At 39.2% G+C, this 21,586-nt stretch overlaps 2 protein-coding genes across 2 annotated transcripts in view; one reads left to right on the forward strand and one right to left on the reverse strand.

Annotated features, from left to right (window-relative positions):
• The window catches only part of SCRN1 (secernin 1), a 30,152-nt gene extending 9,184 nt beyond the window's left edge, over window positions 1–20,968 (reverse strand). The window contains exons 1-5 of the mRNA XM_032774885.2: window positions 20,810–20,968; window positions 12,725–12,906; window positions 6,828–7,030; window positions 3,690–3,884; window positions 2,050–2,215 (exon numbers count right to left, since the gene is read on the reverse strand). Of these exons, the coding sequence (XP_032630776.1) occupies window positions 2,050–2,215; window positions 3,690–3,884; window positions 6,828–7,030; window positions 12,725–12,906; window positions 20,810–20,968 (905 nt within the window). The remainder of the gene's footprint in view (window positions 1–2,049; window positions 2,216–3,689; window positions 3,885–6,827; window positions 7,031–12,724; window positions 12,907–20,809) is intronic.
• The window catches only part of WIPF3 (WAS/WASL interacting protein family member 3), a 323,552-nt gene that overhangs the window by 76,903 nt on the left and 225,063 nt on the right, over window positions 1–21,586 (forward strand). The window lies entirely within an intron of this gene.

Below are 21,586 nucleotides of genomic sequence, written 5' to 3' on the forward strand. Positions count from 1 at the left end.
TTGACGTTTACACTTTGATGTTTCTACTCAGACTTGTGTGTTGTTTTAATCATGGTCTGGACAATAGGTACAGGGTTATGTGTAAAATGTTTCTTTTACTCTCCCTGCCAGTCACAGGATATAGAATCAAACTTCACCACTAGGCCCAACAAACAGAGTAGGGGTGGGAGCAGAACACAACAGCTGTGATGTCAAAATGATCTAGCATGTTTCATGTAAATGTGATTTGGTTTTTTTGTTTTGTTTTTTTAAGCGTAAGTGATCACTGGCTTTTCAACTCTGACAGCTTCCATTTTAAATTGCAATAGGCTACATTTAAGTCACATAGCACTTCAGTGTTCCAACAAGGCTTCTAGGATGCACGTAAAGGCTCTGTCTGTTGAATGTGTTTTCTTATGTTGTGTTCTAACGTAAAGTAAAATGTTAGTAACCAGTCATGACTGTGTCAGACTCATCTACTCTGACAAGAATTTTTTTTATACCACCACACAAACTTGGGTGAGGAAGGGACAAAGGGATCACCTTACCTGTTTTTAAAGAATCAGGTCTGAACCTATGAAACAAAATCTGAGTCAAGGTTGAAACTGCCCTTTAACTCTGTCCTAAAGGTTACTGGAACTAACCATTGTGGGTTCATAGATTAACAAAAGGAAATGGGGAGAATTAGGAAAGTGACTCATAGCAAAACGTCGTTCTGGTTTTCAGGAGTCTATTTTGAAGTATAGGCATCAGTACTGTACTTATCCTTTTATTGAAGGATTTACACCCTGATCTAAAGCCCATTGTCAATGGAAGACTTAATGAATTTTGTATCAGGTCTGTGTTGTGTTTTTTTTAAAGATAATTCTTTTGACATAATTAAGTACAAGAACCATGAAAATTCCAAGATAAGTTTCACCACAACTTGTATCCTGTTTTAATGTAATCTAGATGCAGCACAGATTGTCAGAAAACTAGTTAGCAACATGAATATATTCAAGTGCTTGGGTTTTTTTACATTAAATCCCAATACATCTCAAAACTGAAAATCAGAAATGCTTTAAATGCTACATGCACAATATTACTCACTCACAATAATATTACTTTTGTAATACTTTGAGAGCATCTGTATAAAAACTGAAAAACTAAAACTTTCCCGTGTTGGTTTTGGGTGACTAAGCAGAGATTGCAACTTCTTAGAACTGCCGCATTATTCCCTAAAGTTGAATTAAGATAAAAACATGTTTAGTTTAATTGTGTTCATTTCTGTAGTTTAAGAATGAGCTTTGGACAATTTTGTTCAAACTTATTTTGGCAACACTGGAAATAAAAAGGCCAGAACAATGGAATATCACTACGCCTCTTACAGTACATGCTCAGCCATTATAATATGAGGCACTGTGAGAAGAATTATTCTTCTCAAGATTAAAATTTAAGAAATTAAATTGAATTTACATTAATTTTACTACTTTCTGCTGATAGCCTCCATAAGTTAAATGGAATAGAAGAAAATGTTTCATTTAAAAGAACTTGCCTCCATGATGAATTTTTCAATTACCAAAGCCGGCACTCTGAACAAGTTAAAATACCATAGCAGGGATTTAAGTGTAAGACATAATGTATGGAATGTTAGCAAGCTACTGATCTTTACACCAAGATTAACAAAATGGTTTTTTTTGTCCTAATACCATAGGTATTTACTGGGATTTCTACTTAAACTGCATTCAGAGAGAAATCCATGTCCTGAAAACAAAGGCGTGATCCAAAGGGTATATGGGAAGGTGATGGGTGGGGCATAGAGGAGTGCTGAATCTTCTGACACAGAACATAGTCCTTGTGTGGAGAGCATAGACAGGAATTGCAGCACACCTCTGTGAAGGGACATCATGAAGGGGAAGGAACGTTATATGCACCCTCTCCCTCTTTGTTCACCCATGCAAAGCCAGTCACAAGGGGGCCCTAAATCTGTCCTAAAATCAGTTTAATAGCTTTCAGTGTACATACACAACTGGAATCTCCTTAAAGGCTGCACCACTAAGCCTCAGAAGGACAGTAGGCACCCTGACTTACCTTGAAGGGTCCGGAGTGCCAGTGAAGTAGTGAATACAGGGAGAACTAGGCTTCTGAGGCAAAACAGACACTATGCTAGCTGTAGTGAGGAAAGTTTCGGAGTCCACGCAGACACCACTAGCTTTGTCACGCAAGACATCCATCATTGTTTGCACAGTGATATTTCCTGCAAGAAGAAGAAAGAAGTGCCCAGTGGGCCTGATCCACAGCCCACCAAATTCAAAGGAAAGTAGTTTTACTTCAGTGGGCATTGCATCAGGCCCAGTGCAAACAGTGCCACAGCATATAGGTGGAAACATACAAGCTGCTAATAGTGGTGGGGGTATTTACCAAACTTAAACCCTGAAACATACTAGAACAGATTACAGCTGGCTTGCACTGCCTAACCTTCTAACTGATGAACTTTTTGCCACTGTAAATGTCTTCATTCACAGCCCTAAGTGTGAATTCGGCCCATCACGGCTAATGGATTGGAAGTAATTAAAAGTGCAGACGCAAGCGTCACAGCTCTGGGGGTGGTAAAGATAATTTATAACATTAATCATCAAATGTTTTCAGTGGCTTTTGACACAGTTATCTGTTTAACTAGACTGTATTATAGCAAAAAGTGACAGCTCTGCTACAGTTATGGTTAAGACCAGCTTTCTGTTTCAAGCTCAACTTTTCTAGGTGCTCTAATTAGCTTCTATTTCTTTCCCCTCCTGACCTTCTCCTACAGATTGAGGATTACTTTGAGTCGTGGGCATTGGTCCACACCACCCTTACTAACATTGTGCACTGCAGCGAAAAGTTTTTCAACAAGTCTCCTGTCATACAATAACTAGATTTTGTTACCATTTCTAATATGCCCAAGTCATCTTTAATATAGAGCTTTTAAAGAGAATAGTAACACTTCTCAGGCATGGCTGGACTGGTGCCTTGAACAAAGATTACACATTACTCATGCACAGTAGCAGATGCTGCAGTAATTCCAAAAAGGGTTCTGGCCAGCTCCAGTTATCTTAAGAGATCAGTAAATTCTGGACCAGAACATAAACCCATTTCTGCTGATAGCAGATTTTGAGTATTGAAATGGTCTGGTAATATAAACATCCAGTTTGACCTGAAAAGAGGGAGTGGAGGGAGGAGTCTTTCCTAAGTGCATCTTCACTGCTGTAACAGAACTCGATAGTTTGCAACCATAGCTTGGTTCCACAGGCAGCTAGATAATGCCTCTTCCCCACCTCACAATAGGACTGCTATGAACATCCTTCTGGAAAAACACAACACCCCATCATCATTTTCTACTAAGGTAAGTCATCTTTTCATGCTAGGAGAACAGGGGTGCACCGGTACAATATTACTCTTATTCCCATGTATCAAACCTACAATGATAAGACTAAAAGAACCCACAAAACTTAGAGCTTTACACTCCACTGTCCTAGTCTGTGTGATTTGATAAATAGCCTTATTCTAAATTTAGGCTGAGGCGTTAAGACTTCATGCAGGAGTTTTGCTCGAGGCAATTTGTTCTATGGATTTTCCTTCCAGGTGAAAGTGCTATCCTTGTACCCACTTGAGACTAGAGACTAAGGCCTGGTTGAGAAAAGTGGGAATTAGGTGGCAAGAAAAATCAGTAAGGAAAAAGCCTTTCTACTTACCTTCTTGTTTTTCTAGGCTCTCCTGGCCTGAGCAGCAGCTTAAATGGTCCTCAGCTAGAGAAAACACTTCAGAAAAATTGAATTCTGTATCTCCAGTCCACCAGCCTTGAGTCTCTGCATAACTCCTAAGCTCAGGGTGCTCAACATCAATCTTTGTGGTTAATGAAAGCTGGTTGCAAATACACTTTACTCCCTCTATGGAAAGGGCCACAAATCACAATATACCATTACTACAATGTAGCTAGAAGCAGTTGATTAGCAAACTAAGCCATTGACCAAGCTAGACATTTATTTGTGATAGTCACCTAATTACACATGCACAGGATTTACTCATCACTTCAAGTTTCAGGGCCTGATTCTCCAGTGCATCTTGTGTCATGTTTAGATACTTATCCCTGAATCACGTGATTGCACAATGCTACCGTATAAGAATGCTATAATTTTCAACCACCTCTGCACAGTGGAAGAGATTCTACAAGGTGCAAAGCAGTAGAGAATCAAGCTCTTAGATTTCCAGAAGCTAAGTTACGACACTTAACTTTCAAAAACCTGTTCAGAAGCGATCTTGACCCTTTGCCCGAGACCACATTAACTAGCTCATCCAACATGATTACAATCAACCCAAAGGACTGACACAATAGTACTTCAGCCCAGAGTTGATCTGTGTGGCATTACTTTTTTGAAGAAAAAGTTAATCCCACTATTCAGCACAGCATTATACACATTTGCTAAATAACTTTCCATCCCAGAAACTGTCACCTAATTATAACTGGCGATTTTAAATTTCTTGTCTGAAAATGGGCCTCACTTGAAAGACCAACAGAAGAAGAGCTCATGTGGAATAACTCAATCTAGTTTCCAGTTGAATAGAAATAGTGGTTTAAAGATTTTTTTAATGTTCAATATTTAAAATGAAATATTGAATTATAAATCCTTCTGTAAAAATATAATGTATACTAACATGTAGTGTCTTTCTGAGCACAAGACTTGTTTTTAAAACATGGTTCTCTAGGTGTTCGGACAATAATATGAATTGAAAATAATAAGCCTTCAATGTGTTTGTCTATTGTATGGCTTTTTTTCCCCACAAAAAAAAAATCTGCCTGAATTGCTTATATCCATACACATCAGACAGCATGATTAATGATTGTTACTGCAGATACCCACCAGAGGATACAGTAAACACATCATCTGACTAATGGAAATAATTGGATAATGAGTATAGTTTAAACAAACAAACAAAATTTGACAGTGAAGGTAGCAGGCTTATTTTTAATAGGCAGGCTAAAGTGATTTATGAATTTTTTATTTGAATAGCATCATTAACAGCTATTATTATAGCTTCAGATTTACCTTTCTAATGCCCACTGAATAAAATTTGAAATAGGTGATTACTAATCCAAGTTAAAAACTTCTATAAGCATTACTGCCAACACACCAACTACAGAAACCAAGGGTCAGTGGCAGGCTGAAAGGTTTCAGTATGTTCTGCTTCACACGTTCAAACTTTAATGCCCTTTCATGGTACAATTTATCTCTTAGCTGTTCATTTTCAGGAGACAGTAAGATTGGAATAATTCTGATTTGACCAACTGGAATATGTTATCAAGCAAAGCAAAAAAAACCAAACCATTAGCGCCCCTTTAAATATTACAACAATTAAACATTTAAATTTTGTTCTTTCCAGTAGATTCAAATTGACAGAATTACTCAAGTCAGTGCTATATTCAGATCAGCAAGAGGACAATAGCATGAGTATTATTCATTTACACATCTATTTCATGGATAGCTTTATAATTAAAGTATTCTTCATCACAAATGGAGTTTATCAAGAAATTTCATTTAAGGAAAAAAGTTCTGTGTAACAACATTATGAAGAACACCCAATATACCAAATGATTCTAGGGACAAGGTTTGAAAAACCCAGTGTCCTACAAAGCACTGGTGAACAGCGAACTTCCCTGCTGAGCATAGGATACCAGTGCCCATGACTTTTGTAGTATAAAGCTTTACTCTGAAAAGCTCAAGAATAGCTGTTATGGTTGCAAAGAGAATCTCCTATGGGAAATAAATGTAAAACAATGCACTACTGCATTCCTAGACCTGCAGGGAGGCGGCTCCTCCATTCCCGCTGCTGCTGGTAGCTTTTGCAAGTGGCAGGACTGTGAAAACTGGTCAGTTTCACTGGTACTAATAAGATCTAGAAGAGCAGAAGTGAAAACAAACAAGAATAACTTCATGCTTCTGCCTGGGGAAAACTATGAGCAGCAGCTGATGCAGGCAATGGAGTTATTACAAGGTTGTTACAAGGAGGAAAAATTATTATTCTTAAGCTCTGAGGATAGGACAAGCAGTAATGGGTTTAAATTGCAGCAAGGGCGGTTTAGGTTGGACATTAGGAAAAACTTCCTGTCAGGGTAGTTAAGCACTGGAATAAATTGCCTAGGGTGGCTGTGGAATCTCCATCATTGGAGATTTTAAACAGCAGGTTAGACATACACCTGTTGGGGTGGTCTAGATAATACTTAGTCCTGCAGTGACTGCAGGGGCCTGGACTAGATGACCTCTCGAGGTCCCTTCCAGTCCTCTGATTCTATTTAGTGGGAAGGATGACTCAGAAGGTGGGTGAAGGGTAGTCGCAGACACACTAATGCAGCAACCAGGAAGTTCAAATAAGAGATGAGACCACTTAACATCAGCCAGATGGGTCAATATAAACAAAGTCCAGGAACAGTATCTTACTACTTTCCAGGAATTGGGGTATCTCATCAGGGCATTACTGCTGGACAGTCCCCTCCATCAGTCTTTAGTATCTATGTGTGGCTAGAAGAATTATTCCTCTGTCCCACAGGGGTCTGGTAAACTTTCAAGCCTTGCCTGGAGAAATAGCATAACTGCAGAAGGACAATCTGTCCACACAAAAGGACATTTAATGGGCTAGACTGAAGCTAGGCTGCTACCAACATCATGCAGCTTTTCATTGTTTGACTGATTTGATACATCCAAGCCATTTAGACTTATCCAATTAGACCTCTTCATAACCCCTTGATATCTTTACCCTCAAATGAAATGGAATAAATAAAACAAGCTTTGAAGAGATGTTATGCAGCATTCTTATGATAACCAGTTAAAACTCACCTGTGACTTTTTCTGCTGCCCAATATTTCCCAACAGTCTCCAATACCCAGGCTTCTGCTCTATCCACAATCAGAAATGCACTTTGGAAAGCCTGGCAGGAGCTCCCATCTTCATAATAATTTCCACCTTGTCCGTGCTCTTCCAACAAAGAAACTATTACATCTAAGGCCTCTTTAGCTGTTGTGCCTCTTTCTAGGCCAAGCCTTTAAAAAAAAAAAAAAAATCCAATACAATTTAAATGACAGTGAAAAGTCCAGTGATGTGCTGCAGTGACTCATTTGTCTTAAACAAAAAGCTTGGAATAGGATCCTGTAGTATGAGCTACAGTTTTACTGATGTCAGATGGAATCATTTCTAAAGTGTCTTAACAGGAGAAGTGCATTCAGAAGTTATTGGTCAGATATCAGCAATTTCTGCTTTAAAGATTCACTGGAAATACTAGGCCCAGAACTTTATTATAATGTTTTCATATTATCTAAACTGATTTCTCCATCCACAAGTCTACAATTGCTACAATTAACACAAGTACTAAGTGTAACCGGGACCGTGTCTTAAGACAGCCTGCAAGATTCTATTTACCCTCTTTAGGAAGAGTGAATTTGACTGGTAAATAGAATTTTCCAAGACAGTTGTAAAGAAGCAGATCTGTACACTGCTTGCTGTGTACAAAACACCAGATAACTTGGAATAGATATTAAAAGGATGAGAGAATGAATAGTCAATGTTACCGTATCTTTATCACCCTTCTCTTCCTGTACTCCTACAGTTACTGTCCACCATACCCTCCATACAAAATTAATTGTACATCAGCCTTCAGTGACTGTTTTATAATGTAGACAAAGGTATCTTTGAGTGTCTGTGGGCAACTCTACTATGTTAACTTCTTAAATGCTGTTTGGAAGTACTAAAATGCAGGGTACTTGCCAAAGCTGAATGTGACTGGCTTGAAAGGAGTGTAAAAGTAAATTTGCAAATCCTAACAAATAAACATAACTATTCGTTTTAGAAAATGAATCGGAACAGTAAAATCAATGGGGTTTAGCATATTGATCTGAAGTATTTATATTCAAAATGAAACCATCCTAGTTAGGAAATTAGTTAACAGCTACTCAGCTCTACTTAACTGCTGTCTGGGCAACAGATTAGAGATTTCTATTTATTTAATCTTTTAATCTATTTCTGCCATCAGCTAAGTACAAGCTCTTTAGAAATGTCAATACCCACAAATATGATTTCACTGATATCTTAACTCTGGCATACCAGACTGTAAATTCATTGTCAGTTACATTAACCTCCCATATTAAAAACTTGCTGTAGTAATAAAAATGAGTCTGTATTTACATCCGCCTTCTAGAGAACCAAAACCTTTTACAAAAATGAATTGTACCTCAGCACATTTACAGAGAAGTCCTATCCAATCTAAGCCCTGCTGATAGGTAGGAAAACCAAGGCAGCAGTTAAGATCCAAATTTTTGAGACGTTTTTCTCTAAAGTTGGGAACAAAATTCAACAGATGGGGCCTGATCTTCAGAGCTGTGAACCGCCCACACTTCCAACTGAAGTCAGTCTCAAAATACAGCCCTGGGTGTCTGAAGCAGGGCATCTGAAGTAGTGCCCTTTTGAAAATGCAGCTTTAAATCACTTACCCATGTTTGCACTTCAAACCTGTAGCATAGCCAAGGCCTCCCCATCAGATTCTCAAACAAACCTTGACATTCCACAACATGAAGTTTGGGGAAGCAAAGAACAGAGAAGGTTGGTTTTATTGTAAAATGATCTCACTTTGCACTGTTTCCAGCTAATGCAGAAGTTTAAGCAAAGGCTAAGAATCTTTATCCCAGAGATGGGTCTGAGCACTCAGTGAAAGCAAGCCTAGCGCAAGGCGTGAGCTCACTCCAATATCTGCTTCCACTTGCACTCTGCTGAGCATCTCTGGAGAAAGTCTCATGGCTGTATGGGCTTCCTCTGAATCATTCTCTCATCCTTCAGCTTTGCCATCTTCCTGCTCAAGCAGTGCCACATCTCCAACCACTGCACGTGCAATCCCAGTCACTCCCTCTCAAAGCCAGGATGCCTGACTTAAAAATCAGACAAGACGTAGTATTCTGACAGTTGGGAAATGTCCCAGGACCTCATCCTGAATGTGCAATTAGATAGAAGGGTGCAGCTGATGGGTAATGGCCACTGGCCAACCAGCAGCATGTATTTCATCACTCCATGATTGGGAATGCAAGCACTAACTTTCTTTTGCATTGATGTTATGGATGGCCATGCATTTCAAGGGCAGAGCTTTGTTCCTGTCTGGGATTTCAAATACCATAAAACAATTTTAATGTTTGCATAAAAGTTTTTCAAAAGTTTTTTTTCCCCTGAGACACACTGGAGCATGATACCCCAATGAATCAATTAGATTTCCTGCTACTAACAGTGGAAAACACCATGCACCGGCAGATATTTTTGCATAACAGGCATATTTTTTTGCTGGTCAACAGTCACTGCATTTGGCACAGTGGTCATTTCATACCTTTATTTTTCCCTCAGAGACCCAGCCAAGAGGATTAGGATATAATTAAAGGACTGACGAAGGCATATTGTGAAATTAAAACCTGATTACAGATTGAAGTTCGTTTCTCGGGTTATTTTCTTCCCAAAATGGGTAGGAGTCTAGCTCCCCAGCTAAAGGATCTGAATGCCTGATCTCCACTAAAGCTGATTGAGCATCCTAATTCTGTACACACTTATGTTTCTAGAAAAGATGAGCACATAAATGACACACAAAGTTGGGCATAAGATCTCTGGGCTCAGGCTGCTGAAGAAGTCTGGTGTGGAGGAGGCAGGGGGGAGAGGAAGAGAAATAGCACTGAGTTGCTGCCAGCTCTGCTCCTGTTGGTGTGAAGATGTTTTTAGAGTGACAGTTTGAAGATACTGAAGAAAATGAGAACCTCAGAGCTGCTGTGTCCGCAAAGAGTCTTGAGCGTACAAGGCTGGCTCTGATGGGATCTACAATCTTTGTCCCCACTCCTCTTTAGGGGAAGCAATTCATTCACTTGTTTAAACAGATGAGCACTCCTGAGGCTTCCTGTAAATGATTAAGAAGCAGAGAATAAAACAAGCAACTTGTTTAGGAGCAACTTGTCTGACCTGCAGCAGACCTATAGCGGAGATGAAAAAAATCCAACACAACTTCTGTCTAAAGATCTGATCCCCGTAACTTTCCGCTTCCTTAAGCCTGGCCAATTACTTTAAACCAAGCTCTTGAGTAAAAATCAGTCCTCTGAGGCTACCAGAGGGGGAGGGGACTTTAAATCTATTCTGTCCCCAAACTGGAATTCTTCATTAACAAAGCTCAGTGACATGCCTTTCAACAAGGCAGTCACAGCAAAATTACAATGTTAACCTGAAATTCTTAGCTCTTTAACTTCAACTCCTAACTGTAGATTCAGACTTTCAAACAAGCTGCTAAAACGTGAATGAGTTTTAAACAGACATTTGAACCGATACTGCCACTTTAAAGACAAGCAACTTCAGTTAAGAGTGACATCAACTTAGCCAAATTAGTTTTGGGAAGTCAAAAATAGCCAGATATTAAACAAATGATGACATTTAGGAAATAGAAATCTCTGGTAAACCCAAAGCTCTTTTCAGACAGATGTGTTAAACCTTCATAATGTGTCCCAGCACTTTATTTATGCATCATTTCGTCTCATGTCCACAGATAAACATAAAGCCTTCTGATTGTGGTGCCTAGAATGAACTGTTAGAATTGTAAGGAAAGAAGCAACAGTGACACTTCAAGTTTAGAATGAAATGTGTTTGTTTTTTGCAATGTTGTTGGGGTTTTCTATGCATGCCTAACAGCACCCACACACATTTTTAGTGTCCTGGTCCATGTTTTCTGGATTTGAATTCCTAACTTGCCAGTGACAGAATTCCAGAGAAATGCAGAGCAGGCTTCTTACTTTTCTGCATGAAGTATCCCTAAGGAGTTGGGGGTACATCTAAGCCAGGAGAATGATGGTGTAGGCCCTCTCCAAAGGGCTCAGTCTCACATAACCTCTTCATGTCTGGCTCAGATGGTAGGATTTTGGCTGAAGTGCCTGAGCAGTCTTATTGGTCTGAATACTGTTATGCTAGCTGTAAAGTTTAGAAACAATTTCCAAGGAAGGAAGCTTGTTTTCCGAAACAAAAGCAAAACGTATACCAAGTTTGAAAAGCCTAGAGCTAAGACTTAATACCAACATAGAACTTGAAAGTGTGGGGAAAATTAGGGCAGAAAAGAACATGTTTCCTAGGGTACATCAACACTACAGAGACTATACTGGCATAACGATGTCACTATCGCTATGCTGACACAATGCCATAGTGTAAACCAGCCTGCACCAATGGAAGAGGGTTTTCCTGTCACCACTTCCCTGAACAACAGAAGCTGGATCGATGGAAGCATTTTTCCATTCACATAACTGCATCTACATCGGACATTAGGTGAGCATACCTACAGCTTTCAGGGGTGTGGCTCTCATTACCCCCAATCAACTTTTTAAGTGTAGATCAAGTCGTAATTCTGCTTTGAATGTCTTAATGGATTGCCCTCCCCATTAATCTCAAGTCATGTGACTGGCATGGTCTGCAAATGGCTGAAACGTGGCGCTGTCAGTCCTGGTGGCGTCCACATGGGCTACAGGCACTGATTCTGTACTTGCTGGATTTCCGTATTCTGGATATCACCCAAAAGAGAATTTTAATGTCATTATCCAGTATTCTAGAAGTTTTCACAACTAAAAGGAGGAATTTCAACAGCACACTGATGGTTATAGTGATCTCTAGTTCTCTTTGGTGCGAGCTATTGTTGGCTTTGATCTTTGTCCTCTCCTTCATCGAATGAATTGTTCAGACACTACTGGCTTCTCCTTAGGTTGGCATCTACTCATATATTGCTGTGGATCCAGTGTTACTAAATGGCATATATACTTAACTGCTAAGCTAGATTTCTGACCTGCCATGATTCTTACTACACATAGAACTCTTTATCCAGATTGTTACTTGTTAAAAACCTAGTAGCCTGTGGGACAAACATAAATTTGATAGTATCAACGAGCCATAGGATATGCTATTAAAAAGAGAATCTTTGCTAAACACGATACAATCGTTTTATTCTGACCATTACCTACATATGCAGTAGTCTGTTTGCTCCCTTGCTAGGAGCAGTTCACGTTTTCTATTAGCTCATTTGCGCCATTTCCTTTCTTCCTCCTGCTTGGTTTTGTTTTTTGATTCTCCTCACTGGTGCTCAATGTGCAGCTTCAGACTTACAAATGCAGAGCAAGCCTTTCAGGCAGCCAGCCTGGAGTGAATGAACTTTCAAAATTGTCAGTCAGCATTCAACAGAAGGGCAAAGGGTCTACATTGGAATGCATGTGCTGAAGTGGGGCTACAGTAACTTACTTATTCTAGGGCTTTTATGCGTATGAGTAAGCTTTCTCGGTCAGAGTAAGATGCTCTAAAAAAGAAAATGATGGGCAATACAGAGCTGTGAGTTAATCACTTCTTCCTTACTACAGCTTTTCTTATTCTGACAATATATTTCTGTTCTGTCTGGTAGGCAGATATGGTGCTGATTTTAATGAATGCAAACTAGGTTGGGGTAGCAATATTTGCTAGTTTGATACATTCCAAATGTTACAAAAATGTTAACTTGATATGTTCAGGGCCCTGTATAAACAGTGTATCTGCAGGCGGTGTCTACAGCCTATACAGTTTTAAATCCCAATCTTAGTGTCTACGTCACTGATATATTGTGCCATTATTGCTAATAGCACAATATCTTGCTACAATACAACCATCTTGCAGCCTTTAATAGGCCAAGTGATTGATCCATAGTCTAGCCATTAACCACCCACCTGACAAGATCCATTCCCAGCAGGGCTTCAGTTTCAGAAGCTGGCTCTCTGGTGGTGATGGCTTCATTAGCGATGCAGACTCCATGTTCATTGGCTCCCATTTCTGCCCCCCAAAGCCAGGCAGGTCTGCTTAGCATAATAGCATGAGTCTTCGGCACCTGATCAATTGCAATGTATGTACACTGCATAGGGGGTGAAGAGAGAATGCTGAATGAAACTGAAAGCTAGCCATTATCTTGCTCCACTAGAGTACATTATTTTCTTTTATATTGAAATCTAGTCAAGGAGATTTTAGTAAATTATATTTTCATACCCACAAATTCTAAAACACATGGTATTTCTAGGCTTCACAATAAATAGAGGAGGAGGAGTGAGAGAAGGGCTATTATAATTATCACACAATTTGTATGTCACTTGAAAAAAATCCACAGCTAATCTTTACATTATAGAAAGAGTGAAACTTTTATATTCCATGTTGATAGTACCAGACCTCCAAAAGATTATATGTATCATGAATGACAAGCTGAGCTGCAGACAGAACTCATACAGCAGCAATACAGATACCATACCTGTCAAAACATAAGGGACACAAACCACATTTTGTAGGTAGTAATACTGTCTATAAAGATGGAATGCATATACTCATGGCTAATCTGGACCTTCACTTGGATACAACATTAGGTGCCTTATGAAACACTTACTCCGTTACTGCAACAAAACAGAATAAGCTAAAGGACCTCCAGAGAAAACGCCAACCGTATCCTTTAAATTTGCTGGTTGTGTATATGTGGGAGAAATTAAGACTGAGAGTTTATCAAGTAATGTCTAGACTGATTTGCTTGAACTTAAGTTTTTGCAGTGGACCATTTTAAAATTACAAATCAGAAGTCTATGGATATGTTCAGACAAGAAGGGGGGCGGGGGGAGAACCCAAGAGTACATCTTTGAAAAGCCAAGCAAGAGAATAACCATCAGTTTTCCTTCACAAACACATTTTATTTTACTCTGTAGTTTGAACATCTCCCTAGTATTTAAAGATGGAATTGGTCTTCCCAAACTGTAGCCTGATTTACTCTTAGGTTATTTACACATATGGGGGGGAAGGGGAGACATTTAATAAAAAGTCAATAGAAAATAAAAATATGGGGAAATGAAGGTGAAGAAATGTTTATATTTTAGTTTTGAATGCAATTAGTACTGTGGTCACTTTTTTTTTTTTTTCCAGCAATACATTCCACAGTCTAGATCCTACTCTTGTGAAAACCTTGTCTTCTGTACTCATAAGTCTCTCCTTACTGGTCAACATTCCTGTGTAAGGTCATCCTGGGAGGTCATCCTGCTGGAGAGAGGTGACTGGTCATCAGCTATATCAAGTGTTGTATCAGTACTCCTCCTGCTGGAGGCTGCTGCATTTCTCCCATCTATGCGGAAAAAGGTCATTCACCATACCAACACGTATTGTCTCTGTACCACGTTCTGAAGTCTGAGGGTACAGCAGCATGAAGTGTACAGACATTTGCACACCCAGTTAGCATGGATATAAATAGCAATATCAATAGTGAGGCATGCCTTAAGCAAGTAGAATGCTCTATATGTCTCAATCGTAGGGTATGTACCCACACAGCTCTCTACATTCCCATGCAATGCCTTCAGTGTCTACACTGCTATTTTTAAGCTATGTAGTGCCTTGCTTTCTCCATTGCAGTGAAAGGCTCCAGCAGCAGGGAAGGCCTCTGCGGTGGGGAGACAGCAGGGAATATCTCTAGCAGTTCCCCACTGCTGGAGTCCTTCCCTGCTACGTCCACCTGCCTGAGCCTTTCACTGCTGCATGCAGCTACATGTCACGGTGGACACAGCTTGCCTTTCACTGTGGCATGTCGCTACACATGTAGTGCCTGTACTCCACATGATGATGCCAGTGTGAACAAGGAAAGTTACTGCCAATCAAAAGGTGGTGTTACAGGGTTTTCTTCCTAGCTTCTCAATTAACTTCTTTAGAAAATAAAGATTAGACACTGGGTGGTAGCTTTAGGTCTCTGCCTTTGAGCAATTATTTCTCTTTGTACTGGTTGGCCCATTATATGTTTTAGGATGACTGGTAGATTCCCTCATCAGAAGCGTGACATTGTTAGTAGAGGTCCCAGGCATTCCCTAATCTCACCAACCAGGAAGAGCCTGGATCAGTCACATGCAGTGACCCTGACTGTTTTCAATGCTTCCACAACTACTAGTTGTGCAAATGGGCTAACCTGTTGGGTGTTAAGCACTGTCTCTGGTCCTGCTCTCATCTTGTTCTTCTTGGAGGCCTATGAAGACATGAGGCCTCTGTAAAATAAGAACTTATTAAAGCAGGAGATGCCGTACTTTAAAGTTATGTGGAGGCTGCTTGGGTTTAGAAAACTACAGCCTGCAGAAGTACTTCAGGGCATGACTCTGCAGCCTCTGACAAAGGAGAGAGAGGCTCCCCTTGCATCCCTTTTCACAATTGTATAGGTTCCTGTATTAATTCTTCTTGCCACAGATTCTCTAGTTTTATTCCTTCCAGCTTCATGGGCCACAGGTTGTCTCAGAACTATAACAATCTGTGGGATTGTGATGCATGGCTAGAAAGGGTTAAACATCCTGCAAAATAAATAACCCTCAAAAGACAGGGGGAGAAATGATGTTTGTGTTTGTGTATATACATAACATATTAGTAGGCTCACAACATAATCAATAGTCCCTGTCTATGCTGTATTCTGATAATTCAGAGGCCAAAAGAACATCCTATCATTTAAATGAAATTGTAAATACGGGATATCTCAGTATTCATCTCTCTTTGAAATGTACTGTGACTGGTGGAGGAACAAGCAAATGGCCTTATGTTAATTCATATAGCTAAGTACTGGTGAGGAGCTCCTTCAAAATAATCCTAATTACCTTTTGTTTACCGAGGAAATTCCAACTTGTCAAAGACATGAAATTGTATAAAAGATCACTAGGTCCTGATTCTGTCATCAGGGGAAGTTCGAATCACAAGACTGAGGTCCCAGTTATGCTGGTACACCCTGAATGTGAGATTTGGACATTAGTCTATAACCTATGAACTATTTCTGAAATAGCTACAAAGCTCACCATTTCTGCTATGAATCTGAACCTCAGTGAATTGAACTCATATCTGGATATATACTGATCTTTTAACCATTCTCTCTCTCTCTTTTTAATAAATTTTAGTTTAGTTAATAAGAATTGGCTGTAGTGTGTATTTGGGTAAGATCTGGAATATTCAATAACTTGGGAGGTGCCACCAGATGCCTCATCGTTTTTTCTGGGAGGTAATGTATACAATTCTTTGGGATTGGTAGAACTTTTTCTTTTATATGATGAAATTAAGATTTTTCAGAAATCATCATATTTGACTTAGGTACCTTGATGGAGGCCTGAGGCTGGATCACATTAAGGGAACTGTGTTGTCTGAACTTCTGAGTAACCAGTGAGATAATAAAGAAGCTGTTTTATGCTAGCTTGGTAACTCTTAAGTATTGGAATATCCACCAGCTTTATGAGGATTGTCTGTCTCATTCTTTGCAGCTCATCCTAATTGAGTGGCCAGAGCTGGCTCCCCACTAGGACCCCGGTCACAGGAATCAAAGAGGGAAACCTTCAGTGCTAGAATGTCAATAGTTGCATGGAAGAAGGAAGTCATGTGCATGATTGCCAATGTGAAGCTTTGATTTTTGCCTTGCACAAATAGATGCAATCACCTCACCATCTGCAGCATTCCCTTGTATTTCTCTATATTTAGGAAAGGGAATATTGAAGATACCAAGGTAAAGTTAGAGCTTGTCTAAACAAACATTAATTTGCAGCAAGCTGGGAGTGCATGGCAAATTCACATTAGTGCCCATTTGGAGCTACCAGCTGGGCACTAACAGTTCCATGGTGCACTTTGATGTACTTCTGCTTTAAAGTTACTCACACACCAGGCTGCCATGAAGTCTTCATTTAGATAAGCCCTTCTTTATCTCAACTGCTAATTGGCTTTTGTAAGGATAAGAAAAAAAATCTCCCATTTACTGGACTGCAGCATCTTTTTTCATACACTAAGAAGGTATGGCGTTCCATACTCTGAGTACATTCTATTCTTGTTAAGTACACAACTTGGGTTAACATAAAAGGGAGTTGTGTTCATCAGAACAGAATTACAGCTGGGCTAACATATTTAAACTTGGCCCTTTTGTTTGAGCTGTATGGCAATAGATCAGGATTTCTACAAATGTGTTTTGTATTTAAATATTTTGTGCAAACATTTGCAGGCTATAGAATGCTTGTGAACTGTTTGCTGCAAATATTCAATATTCACTCACAAATTACTAGACTAGTCATCTAAGTGACATGGTATTTCTGTTCTCTGACTGGATGATCATAACTTCTATATTTAGGCATTCATCGTGTTTAATTTATTGGGGGCTTTGATTGTCTTAGGGAGAGGATGGGAGCACTTAGAGAGAAGTAGATGGAGAGAGCCAGGTCTAGGGAGTTTTAAACTTTTCCCTTTTCCACAAAAGCATCATGTTCTTATTACATACACTTACACCCCACCCCATAAGTCAAAAATGCCTGGGGTTCCCTCCCAAATCTGAGGATATATAGAAAATAAAAACTACTGGAAACCAGACCGATTGCTGCTCATTGAGGCAGGGTTCATTGTCTCATTCACACAGCAGTAGCAGTTAAAGCACATTCCTTCCACTCTTGTTGCAAGGATGCAGTATATTCTACAAGCAGTGCACCTGCTGAGCTATGAAAACACCTGCAGGCATCTCTGTTTTAATCTCTCAATTCCGAAAAGGTCTCATTCCATAACAGAGAATTCATTGAGCACAGTGGGAGCTTGTAAAGTAGCAAACCAATAAAATGCTGCCATTTCATTCTATACCGATTTTTTTTTTCATATTCTCTGAATTGCCTACATGCATTGAAGACAGTTTGTATTTTTACACAGAAATTCTGTGCCATTTCAGCTTCTATATTTTAATCCAAGTTAAAATAACATTTTTTGTGTTTGCATAATTTGGTTGGATTTCAACTAGAGCTGTCGATTAATTGCAGTTAACTCATGATTAACTCAAAAAATTAATCGCAATTAATTGCAATTTTAATCGCATTGTTAAACAATAGAATACCAACTGAAATTTATTAACTAGTTTGGATGTTTTTCTAAATTTTCATATATATTGTATTCTGTATTGTAACTGAAATCAAATAGTTGCACTGTAAAAATATAAACAAAAGAAATATTTTTCAATTCACTTCATACAAGTACTGTAGTGCAATCTCTTGTGAAAGTACAACTTTTACATTTAAAAGTTCTTTTTTCATGATAAAGAGATTGCACTACAGTATTTGTATTAGGTTAATTGAAAAATACTATTTTGTTTTTTTACAGTGCAAATACTTGTAATATATAAAGTGAGCACTGTACACCTTGTATTCTGGGTTGTAATTGAAATCAATATATCTGAAGATGTAAAAAACATCAAATTTAATTTTTTCAATCGTCAGATTAATTTTTTCAGTCCAGAACATACAAAAGAAGAGGGTGTTCTTAAAATGGCCTGAATTCACTTTTCTTTCCCTGTATTGGTGGGAAGAAGGTAACAGTAGTAGAAAAATGGGGTGAGATGGGCAGGAAGAAAGAAAGCTGGGTTTCTAGTCATGCTGGCTACTCTAAAAATGCCAACACTTCATGACAGAAGCAGCATTGCAGGAACTTATTCCCTTATACTTTCCCTCCTGATTCTCCATACCAGCCTGGGTGTGTGGCGTCTCTCCCAGTCACTGGTGCCATCTCTTGCAATACTTGGTGTTTTTTCTTAAAGCCCCAGCTCCTGGAACCAGGTGCTTGTGAGAACCTGAGCTTCCATTTTAAAACAGAGCACATTTCTGGTCCTCTTGGTTAAAGCTTAACAGCATGAACTCTATAGCCTCAAACCAGAACACAAATAACTTAAAAAAAACCCCATGATTGAAGCTAATTGTGATTTGGCGGAGTGGAGTGCTGAGCCATGGAGGGACTGCCTCATGATTTTTGAATGTGGTTGGCCTTACTGTCATTGTATGCACCATTCATAGAAAACTGGTACATCAGTCACTACAATGTAGCTAAAACTACAAATGTTGATCACTGAATCTGATGAGTGCATCTAGCTAAAATTTTAAGCGCAGCACGCTATCATTTTACTCAAATCTGAGGCATCCTACAAGTGATAGCAATGTAGTCTCAATTTTTTGTAACTATCATTTTTAATTTTAGAATTGTAGCCAAGATCACTTAAATGCTTCTAAAAATTCAGCCTAGAATGACGATAAGCTGCATGTGCGCTCATAGCATAGCCATACCCTCACTTATCGCTGCTGCTGCCTGAAACAGGAAGAGTTGAGGGGAAAATGGGGCAGCAAGGAAAAAGAAACCAGGAAAGACTTTGCATGCAATTCCCCCCATCTCACCACCACCCATACTAAGGAGAATCAGGCAGCCTGGTTCTTCTGTTTCACTAGCATAAAGGAAAAAATTGATGATAGATCTAAATATAGTACAAAGCTTTCCAATAAGATGGGGAATGAAGACAAGCACAAGAGATTCTCTTATATTAATGAAAAGCAACTATTGTGCTGTTCCTATTGTACTTGGTCAGCAGGAGTATGATCCCTAGCACTGCCAGTCAAGCTAGTATTTCATAGTGGCCAAGTCAGAATTTGTCCTTGGCTGACGAAGACAGTGGTGATGGGATGTTTTAGAAATGGGTATTCTCTGAATAAAACCTTTAGATTCTGGGATACAGGTAGAAGAGATCACACCAACTACCCAGGAGCATACTTTCGTTTTTGGATAACTCTGTGCGAATACTGTAGGGCTCATAGTAGTTTTTGGTTTGCTCACTTCTGCTATAAGGCAAGTAGCGTACCTTGGTAAGAACTTTACCTTCTATAAAAGGCCTAGTAGGCTTAGCAATATCTATATCTATATACACACACACGAGAGAGAGAGAGAGAGAGAGAAACTATATTATATAAACAAACATTGGAGCAAAAGACCAATACTGTATATTGTTCCTACGATCAGATTTCAAGCAGGAATCAGTAACACATGGAAGATTTTGTACATGCATCTTAACTCATTCCTAGCTGTATTGTCCATAGCTCTTCCACTTGAAAAGACCAATGATGACAGGATTGCAGTTTAGTCAAAGGAAAACTTTAGAGGGTGAAAAGAACTGAACTATTTACTTGCAATTCATTGTAGAATTACACCCTTGGTTTTGTCAGGGAATTTGAGGCATTGGAAATACTAAATAAACATTAGTAGAACAATTTTCAAATAAACAAAATACCACAAAGTGCACTGAGGCACTGCAGCCAGGGAGAATTCTCAACAGGTGCCAGCACAGATGTATTGAAGCATTTCCATGCATCACTGCAATTAACAGCATCTGGTCGTTTAGGAAAAGAGGGTTTCCACAGACCCAAAGTTCAGTAGTTTAATACAGGACATGTAAATGCTAAAGGTTTGCTGCACCTTTAAATTAGACATGCATTAACTGAGCCAGACAAGAGCACCACTGACCAACTCATTCCTTTTGATGTTTGAAAGGATGTGTCAGTTGAAATAAATAAATATTTGTTGCTATTTCCCAGCTTATTAGGAAAATTTTACCTTGACAGAAAAATGAGTATTGGCAAGTAGGACAGATTGTAGCACAAGCAGCTAAGTGTAAACAAGTCAGCCTGTCCGCTGCAGAAAATGCTGGTTTCTAGAGCTTTCCGGCTGGTAAAGTGCTAGATAACACACAGTAGTTAGTAGTAGTTTTACAATAGTTGCCATTTGGGAACTCCTGAGAATCTTCTCACCAGCCCTCCCCAACTCTTAAGGCTTGTTCTGGTAGACAGGCTCAGAATGAAGCATTATTCAATCATTCTGGACCTTATAAATTTGAGTTTAGGGAATACAGACTCCAAAATCTGACAGGAATACAAGGGGCACCTTTTACCTTTTGAAATGGCACTCCCTTATACTGTAATTTTAAGCACAATGAAGCCCATTACCTCAACTTTGCTTCCTGGATCATGAGCAGCAGCAGCAAAGTAGACCACCTCCTGTACTTCTTCTCGAGGCCGTGCAGAATTTTTTCCAAACACAACAAGCCCATCTTTAGTGCGTGGTGGAAAAGCAACAAAACAATAACTGGGAGGAGCCACAGCCATCCTAAAAAAGTAAAGGGAAAAATATAATGCAAGTCTGACTAATATTTCAACAAACTTTCAAAAATCATTAAATACATAGCTAGAGCTGGAAAACAAATATTTCACTGTCATATTCATCTTATTCCCTTATGTCAGTTAAGTGCAGTTAGTGAAAGAGAAACAGGTCAGATCAGCTTAGTCTTATTTCGGGTTCGATAAACACAATCAAATTACAGTGAGTTACATACTTCCCATACACATCTGTGAAGGCAGAGGTGTAAAGGGCAGGGAAGAAGAGAAGGTGATTGTGCCTTGGTAATAAGACAAGTCAGCCTTTGAAGAAGGAAGATACTAAACAACTCTGATGCAGAGTAACACTTGACCTACAAGCATTCTGGTGACTCAGAAATAGGCACTGCACCAGAGCAGAGAGATGCAGAAGAATGTTAAATATTCTACTGTAGTCGTCATCATCTAATGCAGTTTAAAAAAAAAAGGATGAGTGATCTCTCAAATGGTTTAATGGTATAACTGGAACTAGGACTAAAAATACATAAATCACAAGTGGTAGCGGAGGCTGCTTGTCAGTTTAACTACCTATCCAAACAGAAGAGTTATAATAGTAACTGCTAAGTGATT

This window comes from Chelonoidis abingdonii, chromosome 2, assembly GCF_003597395.2.
Source record: "Chelonoidis abingdonii isolate Lonesome George chromosome 2, CheloAbing_2.0, whole genome shotgun sequence".
Classification (NCBI taxonomy): Eukaryota; Metazoa; Chordata; order Testudines; family Testudinidae; genus Chelonoidis; species Chelonoidis abingdonii.